The 11,918-nt window shown below is 37.1% G+C and overlaps 1 protein-coding gene across 1 annotated transcript; it reads right to left on the bottom strand.

Moving 5' to 3' along the window:
* Positions 1–300: 300 nt before the first annotated feature.
* Positions 301–11,912, bottom strand: CCDC82 (coiled-coil domain containing 82). The gene is made up of 8 exons (XM_005417726.3): positions 11,798–11,912; positions 11,105–11,674; positions 10,391–10,625; positions 9,115–9,207; positions 6,977–7,101; positions 6,255–6,425; positions 1,124–1,309; positions 301–569 (listed from the first exon to the last, which is right to left on the bottom strand). Exons 2-8 carry the CDS (start codon positions 11,651–11,653, stop codon positions 504–506), a joined length of 1,425 nt encoding a protein of 474 aa, XP_005417783.1. The 5' UTR covers positions 11,654–11,674; positions 11,798–11,912; the 3' UTR covers positions 301–503.
* Positions 11,913–11,918: the final 6 nt, after the last annotated feature.

Here is an 11,918-nt window from a genome sequence, read left to right as displayed (position 1 = left end):
GAAATAGATCTTTGCATTTGAGTCCTGTTTGTTGTAACTATCATTCTAACTGACTGGACTTACTTGTACATAATGAGCAATAAGGAAGGTAAGATCCAAGTCCTAAGTTCTGATATAACAAAGCCTTACCTCACCTTTCAAATTATACCCACTTCAAAAGATCTCAGCATCTCCTGTGTTCTCTACAATGCAGCTCAATCGGAACAGGTGGAAGTTTTATTCCACAAGTAAATAGATATTGAACTGATATTTCTAACAGTAGGAAACTTAAAGTGATTAATGCAGTAAGACCGGAAGGACTGATTTGGTAAAACTTTGGATTTGTATTGACACAGATGAGAAAAAAAGATACAGCACATTATCAAACAGTAATTTAAAGGCATATGAATTTACGTGTAACAGCCTACAGAGAAATCTTGAAGCCCAGGCAGAGATAAAGTGCATGCAGATGAAGTAGGCTTTTCACATTTTTCAAGATGTCTTTCAAAGAGCTATATGACCTCTTAATCAATTTTCTCTTCTTGGAAATTGTCTGCATCTTCAAGGTAATCTTCAAGATCATTGTATCTCTGTGAATGAAATAAAATTTGTACAATTTATCCATATAATAAGTGTATTATGTAGACACTGCTTTTCTTGTTCAACACATGAGCAAGCACGCCAATAACAATTTAGAGGCTATATCTAAAAGCATACTAAATGCAATTGTACTACAAATTGTCTTAAAATAGTTCATGAAGTGGTTCTGAACAATTAAAAGTTCTTCAGTGTAAACAGAATTCTAAAACACTCTTGCTGTGCCTCATGTACATCCTTCCCATCTTTCCAAGTTACAGCTCAGTTTGTTATGTTGCTGCTTTTAAATGAAACAGGGGCCTGCCCACCACAGCCCAGAGATCACGCAGCTGTCAAAAAGCTTCATGTCAAAAGCTGATACAAACTCTGTGTGAGCACAGCAGCAGACCACCGTCTGAAACACTGGGTCAGCAGAAATGGGGGAATGGTTGAACTGAGTTGTATTATTGATGAACAGTAACTCAGAACTGGTCCATTAAATCAGACATTTTATCTGAACTTACTTTCATCTGCTTGGAAAAGAATACAGGGAATAACACAGTCATACCTTCTGAATCCACCCAGTCTCTTCCAAGTGGTTGAAAAGCCGCTCTACAGTGTCTTTGACTGGCTCATCCTCAACACCATCCAATGCAACAATGGAGCTGCAATCCATGTATAACTTGTACTTGAAGTGTTTCAAGTTGTGATAAACTCTTGTACGATTTGCACACACCGTACCAACCTTCAAAACCTAGGCCAGAGCAAACAAATCATTCCCTTGGATACAACAATGATTATCTTTACAATATACAGAATTGGTGGGCTAATCTAATAAGATTTAACCAGTCAGTCCAGGAAATTGTTTGGAATAATGAAATAAACAGAATGACACTACATGCATAAAATTAGCACAAATTAGTTTTCACAGCCACAGCAGAAAGATTTTTGAGCAAGCAGGCAGCCAGTAAATCCAAGCAATGGCAGCTTATCAGTGCTGTCTTCTTGCAAACACAATCATGTTTGTAATTGGTTGTATCTTTCCTATCTCCTGGTGGAACTTTGTTACAAAATCACCAACACTTTAGACAACCATCATATTGTGAAAGCAGAGGAAGAGGAATTATTTGCTTGCTGAGGAATTATTTGCTTACTTTTGCTTAATATGTAATTACTTCCTAGGGAGAAGAAATATCAGTTTTAACATTTTGTATACTGAATAATATCCAATATTTCTTCAAGAAATACATATAAACATATATAGGCATACACCTCACAGCACTTAATAAATGGAGAGGCTGAACTTCAAAAAAATGAAATCTGAACTTGAAGCTTTATACAATACAAACATTAATCTGCAACTGTCTGGGAGGAATAGCTAAGCTATGATGGTGCAGAAAATAAAACCTCTCCATCTCCCAGTTATTACCAGTTTTACCTCTATGATTTTCATGCAGAAAAGATGGAACTGAATTATTTCACAGTTTTTTCACAGCAGTATTTATAGGTAACCAAATGGTAAAATGTGCCTGTTTTGGACTGATGTCTTGCAACACCTTCCATAATAAGTATGTAAATGGTTAAAGTTCTCTGCATTAGTAATGCAAGCTACCTGCAATTGCATTGCTGTTTTACATTACATGCATATATATATATATATATATATAAAAATATAAGAATCAACTAAATTTTAAGCAAGACTATTTCTTCTGAGCCACAAAAGCGATACCTTTTATTGCTAATAATCCAAATACTCTCAAATTTACAAGCAGGTTAATCTTTAATTAACACTTACAACCCACATTTTCAGGGAGCTTTTCTGAATGCATGACCACATGTTTGCATCTGTGAGCAGTTCCTCAGACCATCCTACCTGTGCAACCTAGCACTAGCTCTATCTGCCGACAATGAAAGTGACAGAAAAGTGTATTTTTAAATATTATGTAAATGGAATTTATATGTCTTTGCTATAGATTCTCTTAACTATATGATTATATCTTAATTTCTTAAACATATTAATCAGCAGCTCAGTGGATATCATCAGACATAGTATCAGTTAAGTCAAAAGAGACACACTCACTTAAAAGCACATTTGATCTGACCTACAGTAAATTGTTATTAACTGCAATTTTAAATGTTTTGAGATAAAAATGCCTATTACTATATTTTAAGTCTCTACTGATCATGTAAATGTTGTACCTATACACAGCTCCATTTTCTAATATGCCCAAAACTGAAAAACTAAGGCTTGTGTTTGGTGCTGCAGGTGCTTCTGAAGTGCAAGACCTACCAACTAATGCTGAGCCTTGATTAATTCAAATTTCCAGAAGCACCATTTCAAATACTGCAGCAATGAAGAACTGAGCTGCCAGTGTTTTGCAGAGCATTGCACAACTTTTCAAGTATCCCAAGCAATGAGGTGTGGCATTTGGAACATTATGTGATATAAAATAGGAGATACCATCTTACATCAAACTGGTGGCCCAGTTTTCTCCCTTGTGACAACAGCTAGCAGGAGATATGTAGGAAGTTAGTATAAGATCCAGCACAAACATTGTCATGATCATAAGACTACTGCACATTTTCTGGCAGTCAAGAGTTAAGATCGTCTGTATCATCCCAAATATCATGTCCCATAGTGTGAAAGAACCTTCCCCAAGAGCCTGTCTAAATTATTTTGGGACCCAATAGTATTTTTCCCTTCCAAAATATCCTGTGGCAGTGAGTTTCACAGCTTATTTATGTGCGACATGGAGAAATGCCAAAGGCAAATGGCTAAATATCGTATAAATGTAACTATGTATTGTGTTTTTAAGCAAGAAAGCCTAAAAATACAATGCTATTTCAGAATGCAGCTTTGGAAAGAATCTCAGTACTGTACTCTAATTTTTTCCCCTAACAGTTCGCAGTCCCTCTGTGTTAATGCTTAACTTATCTATTCAAGCTGGCCCTATCAGCCAAAGTTGTGTTAAATCACTTTGTATGGAATGTAGGAGCACGGTTGGACAATAGCACAACATGTAGTGATTAAATCCATGTCCTCTAAGCCTGTTTATAAACAGAACACCAAGACTGAGAGTAGAAAACAGTTTATAATCCAGGTGATATTAGAAGCAAGGAATGTGGGGGACACTTGTATCTCTAAACCTTATGATTCTCCCTGATCAGGGGGAAATGAGAATTGGCACCTAAACAGTGAACAATCACTGCAAATCTAAGCAAAATTGGAACAGCTGTTTCTCTTCTATTTTTACTGGCAAAGCAGAATACTTCAGAGATGAGAGAAAAGGAAAGTTTTATGCAGAAGAAGGAGGTTGGAGGTCTGTTTTTGTTCTCTTCACATCCACTTTTCTCAGGTATTTTCAAACAAATCTATAGAAAACAGTCCAACTACATGCTTCCGTTCAATTTGATCTGTCAGTGCTGAACTGCCTTCTCTATCAGTCAATTAGGCTTGTGAAATGGCAGTTTTATGCAGCTCTGTGAGCCTCTTTTTCTTTTATATTTTTTTCTAAATTGGCAGGACAAGTTGCTCAATGCATTGCCAGCTGAGCTTTAAAGACAACTTGAGAACAGTACTTTTAGCAGTCTAAACTGCAGGTCACCATAAGAACACAAATGTTGCATTACAAGATACTATCAAAAATGACTGGAAAGTGCTCAATTACTCTCTCTCCTGAGCCTCCTTAACAGCCACTGAGCTATACTGAGCAGGCACATAGCAGACGTCCCCAGATGCTGGTGTACACAGGGTAAAAAAAGTTCTCATTTTGTACTGCTAAGCCGAAGAGGACAAAAATGAACTAGCAAGTTAGTTCAGTATTCCATAGGATATTTCCAGTTTTTTCCAAAGTGAAAAATAGCCAACACTTTATGCAGGACAACATTTGGTCAGCAGTGAGGGAACTGCTACTGTTATTTCCACAGTTAAGCTGAAAGTTAGGTAAAGATAATATTCTTGTGCTAGTTCACTAATTATTTCGGTTAGGTTAGGTAAGGCACACACTTCCCATGAAAAACGGAGTATTTTTAAATTAGTGATCTGTATGTAAGGAAGAATGCCTATGACAGACTGCAGTATCAGTGCTGGGATGATTGCAGAGGACTTACTGTTTCCCTCCAATAAACACGATTAAAAAGGGGAAAAGCATTGCTGGAAAAGCCTAGCTTTCTTGACTACCATGCACATACACACTTTTCAAAACAGAATATCAGCAACTGCTGCTCAGAAGGGTCTGTAATATAAGAAAAACTCTGTCAAATATTTTCAAGCTCCTGCATTACATGCAGAGCCTGTATGAAGACAAAATGATAATCATGGTGACAGCTCTCAAATCTGTAAATTAAAGAATTTGCAAATACCCAAACAATACAGCTTTGAGCTTCAGTAAGGTGTACTTCCTGTTTGGTAAGGGCTTCACTTTATTTTTGCTTAAGAAATCCTATTATACCTTATTACCAAATATACTTAAAAAACCCCTGCTTCTGAAACTTTTTTATTTTCAACAAATACTGTGAGGAACTTCAGCTGTGTTCAAAAATTCTTTTACACTCACAAATAAAATACTGCCTATGTCTCCTGAAGGGGAAGAAAGGCAGAACTTGGATATCAGCTTGGTAAAACAACTGTAGCAATATTTTATTCTTGACAAATCAAGTGCTTTGAATTTATCATAAGAGTCATGAATTGCATTACTGAAGGTCATATGCATACCTAAAAATCATAACAATTATGTGTAGCTGTAATTTTGAAGGGAAGATCTCTAAATATTAGAAACACACAGATTCTTGAGAGTCAAGGTTTTCAAAAGGCTCAGCTGTGAAATAAAATTGTATTAGGCTATTATTAAAATATTTTAGGTGACTTATTAAATCACTGCCTAATGGAACATTATGTAACAACATGAAAGATGCCTTTTAGTTAAAAAAAAAAAAATCTAATCCAGTATGTTCTAGAAGTGACAACTGAGGGAGAAATAGATGGAAGACTACCTAAACGGAAGTGTTCTCTACTTTGGACAAGTAATTCTGATAATGCACTAATGAGGAAAAGGCTCTAATAAAATGTATTGATATAGCTAGGAACACGTTTTCTTGAAAGGAGATCAGCAAGTGTAAATGCATCTGAGATGCCAAGATAATTTGTCCTGACTGAATAGCTACATGGGAAATAGCAGATATGGGAAAAACATCTGAAGAACGAAGCAATAAATTTTGACAAGGTCACACTTGGACTGCTAGAATGACCATTGCACTCTTTCACTCAGTGTTTGAACCAAGAGCAAACAAGAACTTGCTGGAGTGCACATGGACCCTCCAAGTGCTAGAGGCAGAGCACACACAGAATTAGTAAACCTAGTTGCTAGTAAACCTAGCAACCCAATGTTGAACAAACCTTACCTGCACCAAAATAGAAAACACAATCATTCAATGGCAATGATTGTCCCTCATACAGAAAGTTACTTTTACAACATTTCTGACCACCAATCAATACAAGATTCCTGCTTGGAAAGTCTTCAGTGCATTATAGGCACACATAAGGGTAAAGGAAGGGCTTTTTCATTAAGGGGTAGATGTGGGGAGGAAACAGCACAAGGGTCATTGTGACGCAGGCAAAACCAAAGGTCATAGAAAAACATCTGATTTATTTTCCTGATAAAACTTAAAAATAAACCTGAAAAATATAGTGCTGAAATTACCTGTTTATCACCTGACATGAAGTCATCCACTTCCAAAGTTTTACTATTATAAAGCCTTCCAGAGAGCAATACATTGAACTTACACCACCGCTTCAGCTCACAGGCCTGACAAGAAATATTTTTTGCACTTTGCAAGCTTATGCGAACATCTGGGTAACAATCCACACGCTCCTGAAAAACAGATTCCAAATAATATTGAAGAACCTCCGTTAACTGAACGATGCTTCTAACAGGCTGCTGAGTACTCTGTACACAGAATCAGTCCAAGGGAAATGAAACAAAATTTCATTATTACAGTGATCATTAAATCATCACACCCATGACACTAATTCTCTTCTAGTAATATACATACAACAGCTAATTGGTTTATACTGACATATTTTTTGTAGTAGTAGAAAGTTCATGATGAACATACTGTTTACCTTTTCGTGGGAGGAGGAAAAAATCTTGTTAGAACATTTAGCAAGTGACAAAAAAAAATCCTCAAATGTCAACTGCTGAAGTTAGCAGGAGACATGTTCAGGTAGCTGAGAACAGATTCTGTTCTGCTACCTGAATGTTTGTCTGGTTATCAAGATGTAAAATATTTCTGATATTCATATAAGCACCAAAACAAATTATTTAAGTTAAAGAACAATAGTTGCTATTAAAAAGGAAATATAATTATAGTGATTGTTGCACCTTTACAGAGAATTTCAGCATTTAAGGTAGAATCTACATACCTTATATCGATCCTTCCAGCGACTTCTACAGATTAAGTTCTCAAGACGAGGCTGAATGAAGCGATCATCCAAATAATGAAATGAAAGCAGCATGTCTTGTGCATACTTCTTTTGTCTCGTTCCATCTGTTCAGTGAGAATCATCACTAATTTGCTGACCACCCTACATTGTACAAGCTCTTTAGATAAAATTTTCAAGGACATTATGCTTCTGCATACTAAGAACTATGAATGACTTTACTAAACTGTTATTGAATACATTTGCTACTGTTACCCATAAAAGTGATCCATGCAATCCATGCATCTTGCTAAAGGGATGTATTTTATTATTAAAAGGGGTACAAGAATAAACTCTACAATCAAGCCAAAAACTCTCATCCCAAATGGAGATCCATTCACTCAATCCTATTTAAAACAACAGAAAAGGAGGAAGCATGTGGGGGAATGTCATGCTTTTCAACCAACCTGTTTAAGTTGTTTGAAATGTATAATGGAAGTGGTTGGAATCCACAAAAACAAACCACTGAGCTACTTCAGAGCATAAATTTTGACAACTCTCTTTGTCACTTATAATGATCACAGAGAAACTGACCTTTACTTCACTAGCACAGTCAGATGCCTCGAGTTAGCGTAAGTACTTCCAAATACTCACTCAAGCAAAATAAATGAAAAAGCATGAGGGTGAGCAAAACTACCACTATTACTGTTTCCCAAATACATTCTGGACTCCAGGAATTAAACAGGACTTCCCTAGATGGAGGCCAATGCACACTGCCCTGGAACTTCAGTGTCTACAGACATAAAATTTAATTCAGCTACCCTCCCATGCCTTCTAGCAAAGCTGTTATCCAAAAAAAGGCAGAACTGAGAAGGACCAGTGGCTATCAAGATTTCTATATAAAAGTAGGTAACTGTCATTATGGCCAGCATAATTACAATTAACTGTTTTTCCATATTAATTTTACACACACATTTGCAGTATGAGCTTGAAGAGGCTATGCTAGACCACAAAACAAAACCCCTCCCAATAAAAAGCAAGTGTGAACTCCAATACTATAGTAGCTGCTCTTGAGTCAAAACTAATGAAGACATTCACTTTCATTAACTCAGAACAATCCACTCTACATTACAAAAATACATTTTTGTAATGCTAGGCAATGTTCATACAATGTTCATGTACAACCTCCAGCTCACCCACAGAGCTCATTTACTTCCAGCAATTTGGCAGTAAATTGTTACATTTTATTGAGCAGATATCACTTGAAATAGAAGGAAGCTATTACAACATTAATCTGGCAGTGTTTACTTATTACTTTTCAAAGGCTTGTTTTTACTCGTTGAAACAAAACAAACCAAACACCTGAAAGAACTAGCAGTGGTAGATGAAAGACATTTTTTAGCTCCAAGAGTATACAGCCTTTATTCTGAGGTCTGTGTTGTACTTCAGTTTCTCCATTCCCTCTAAGTTCTTGATGACACCAAAACCTCCACTCTTGGCATTCCACTAACTCCTTCCATAATCTCACACTGAGAGTCCTCTCCTTGATCCCATCTTTACAGGGCTTATGAAACTATGTGTGAGGCTGTTATTCAGCTCCACTAGGCCAAATGCCAAAAAGCACTTCCTCAGAAAGAATAAGACAAGTACTGACTGCAGTGGAAGCTTATTTATCTGATGTGTTAAGAAAAGAAAGGGAAAAATATGATATAGAGTCATCTCCATAACTAAAAGCCTTTATTATCTATCAAATTCCTAAGAAAAAAAGCTATGAAGCACAAGAGATTTTGACAAACCAGCTGACCTTGCAATGTTTTCATTGAGATATCTGCTTTGAAACTAATTTGGTTTTCATGCTGAAAAGGCTGCTACTGATTAGGAACACAGAAACACATTCCTATATCTCAAGAAGACATTTCAAGCCTTCTGTGCTCAAGAATTAAGTCTACACATTTTTCCACGATTACAGTATCATTTTCAGATAGAGTCCCCTCTTCTGTCCCCCACCAAAGTTACATAGCAGGAAAATCACAGATTTCAGGACCCTCAGTTCTATAATCAGGAGAAACATCCTTCCCTAGAACAAATGGCTTTGTATAACCTCGAATGGATTAATATATTATTTAAAGAAATTTACTTACCATATAATGAGCTCAGAAAAGTGTCATCAATTGCATTTATGAGGAAAGCCTTTACTATTCTTTTGAAGTGTACATTATGATCACAGCGAGATACTGGGAAAAAAGCAATACGACCAAAATTCACCAAAAGAAGGAAAAAACAAGTCAAGTTAGAAGTCCTGTAAGAAGAAGAATTCTTCTCCAGTAATGTAAGTTTGTATTTTTAAAGTTATTTAAATATAGATTTAAAAATAATTTCAATGCACAACATACACACCCACAGGATTTTGCCTTAAAATTGTGATTCTTATCCCAATGATCCTACAGAATTTTAGCATTCTAAAGTCACATGTGCTTCCAGCAACAAGAGTCCACAATAAGACCTACAAACACTAAGACAAGTGAAGAATTTGTTCTAAAAATGGCAGAAAATAATATAAATCAGAGAAGACCAAGTTTAAGTTGTGGTCATGGGTTTTTTGCTTGCGCTTTGTTTGTTGTGTTCATTTTTTTTTCTTTCAAATACAATTCTGCTGAGGTCTTCCCTGGGGAAGAAATACCACAAATGCTTGTGACTACCTATAACTATCACTGACTGTCCAGTCGCTACATACCTACTTCTGAACAACAAAATATGGAAGAAAGTAACTTGCATAAGGTTTTGCTTCAAATCTCTCTGCTCCATCCAGAAACTGGTTTTCATAAAAGAACAACTTGAAGAGTTTTCTTGCTCTGGGTAATTCAGCCAGATTGGCCAGTGAAGTCAGAAACCCCTCTAGACCTCTGGTCCCAAGTCTTATCACCACAGAACAAAAATACATAAAAAACCCAAAACAAAACAGAAAAACAACGAAACAAAAAAAAAATTAAAAAAAAATATCCCAAGCCCCAAACCCATAGCGAGAACAGAATTTGGACAGATTAACATAGCTGCTGTTAGCATAAACCACAAGATTGTAGGATGAAGGATGATGCCTTCAGGTCTCCACAGGAATGAATGCATCATAGGCAGACTACTTGATCCTAAATCAGACCAACTGAAAAAAAAATTGTTTTTTTTTTCAATAAGGTTTCACTTTCTTCCCTCCAACTTATACCCTCTTTTTAATTAGATGTTTAAAGACTGCAAAAGTTTATTGTGGAAATCGGAATACTTTCATAATAAATTGAAACCTTTCAGGTATCTGCTTTTAAATACCATATCCTATCCCTTAGCATTTGTATTTAGCCCATTAATTTTTATTACAGTACTACGAGCTAGTTATACATGAAAAATTATCACTAATTTAGATCTTACACTGTGGGATGTAGTGTGCCAGCAGCTCGCTGTTTGATGGATTTGGTTGCTTTTGATGTGGCTGATTTTCATTCTTCACATGCTCTGTGTTGTCAATGTCATCACCATCATCGTTTTCCTCTTCCTCTAGTATAAAATCTTTGATGCTGTCACCATCGGTTTCACTGCCTTCTGATGGTGTGAGGGGCAACTCACAGAATGGTTCCTCTTCTATTGCTGCTTCACTATTAGAATCCTAATTAAATTTTAAAAAGTACTTCAAACACAAGAATTTTCAGTATTTGCACAGACAAAATGCTACATACACCAGCTAAGACTCTTGACCATCTAACAACACCATTTGTTCAATTAACAAGAAAGCAGACATTTCCAAAAAATACATTATTCTGTACTAGACAAAAAATTACTTTCAGCTTTAAATTAGCCATTTCCATATACCTCCCTTCAGTCCACTTCTAGGAATTAAGCTAACAGATCTACAAGACTGACTCTAAGACTCTAATACTTCAGCAAGTATTCTGCTTCCTGATAAAAGTAACTTCATCGATTTTCAGCAGTCAATAGTTAATGTGACTGTTAAAATATTACAGAACTACTAATCTGTCATGCATTCAAAACCAAAAAATCCAACTGATTTGTACCTCTTAACCTTTCCTGAGATTATTATTTTTTTCGGGATTTTCTCCAATTAAATTTCAAAGATAAAACCCTGACCTCACAATTTGCACTGCTGCAGGATCTCCGCGCTGTGCTTTGTCTTACAAGTTCCTTCAATTTTGCAAGCACTTTCTGTTTCCTGCCAGTAGAAACATTCTCTGTAGGGCATGTTTTATCAGGCTGCTGTTCTTCACAACTCTCATCGTCATCCATTATACAGCGGCGTTTGGCAGAAACCTTTCTAACTAGTATGTCACTGCCCTCGCTTTCATCGCTGTCGTACATGACAGAGGTGCTCAACCTCTTGCGCTTCCCAGGCACAACGCACTCATCGTCACCATCTTCTGCTACTTCCCCACTGTGGTCTTTCTCCTCCTGATGGGAAGGGCTGCGCTCCACAGCCGCCGGCTCTTTCTCATCTATTTCACTTTCGAAACAGGCAGACTCCTCCTCCTCCTCCTCCTCCGAGGTGGCTGAGGAGTCGTCATTGCTGTCCAGCAGTATGAGCGCCCTTCTAGTGCGTCTCCAATCGACTCGGGATCTGGGTGATGCTAGTTCTGTCTTGTTTCTTGTTTCGTATCTTCTGACGGCTGTTTTTACCCCCATCGGAAAGCTGTAGCAACACACCTAAATATATACCGGCAGACCAAAACACTTGTTACATTGTGCTATTCAAAGGGGGGGAAATAAAAAAGGGAGTACATTTTGCTCCGCATGCTCATGACTTAGCAGCACCATTAAGAGACTCACGCGGAAACCGGTACCAGAGAGCACTCAGCGCGCACAGCAACTTCTCCAGAGGTTCACTCAGGACGCGCAGAAGCGCCCGCGGCCGGCGTGGCTGCACGGAGGAAGGAATCGGGTCCGGGGC

Source organism: Geospiza fortis, unplaced genomic scaffold, assembly GCF_000277835.1.
Source record: "Geospiza fortis unplaced genomic scaffold, GeoFor_1.0 scaffold16, whole genome shotgun sequence".
Taxonomy (NCBI): domain Eukaryota; kingdom Metazoa; phylum Chordata; class Aves; order Passeriformes; family Thraupidae; genus Geospiza; species Geospiza fortis.
This window is presented reverse-complemented; position numbering and strand designations above follow the sequence as displayed.

Coding starts and splice junctions, on each gene's coding strand:
- CCDC82 (XM_005417726.3), bottom strand. CDS start 11,653: ATGGGGGTAAAAACAGCCGTCAGAAGATACGAAACAAGAAACAAGACA. Junction 9,208..10,390: donor GGCACACTACATCCCACAGT/GTAAGATCTAAA, acceptor CTTTTTTCCCAG/TATCTCGCTGTGATCATAAT. Junction 6,426..6,976: donor GCTGGAAGGATCGATATAAG/GTATGTAGATTC, acceptor TCTGTTTTTCAG/GAGCGTGTGGATTGTTACCC.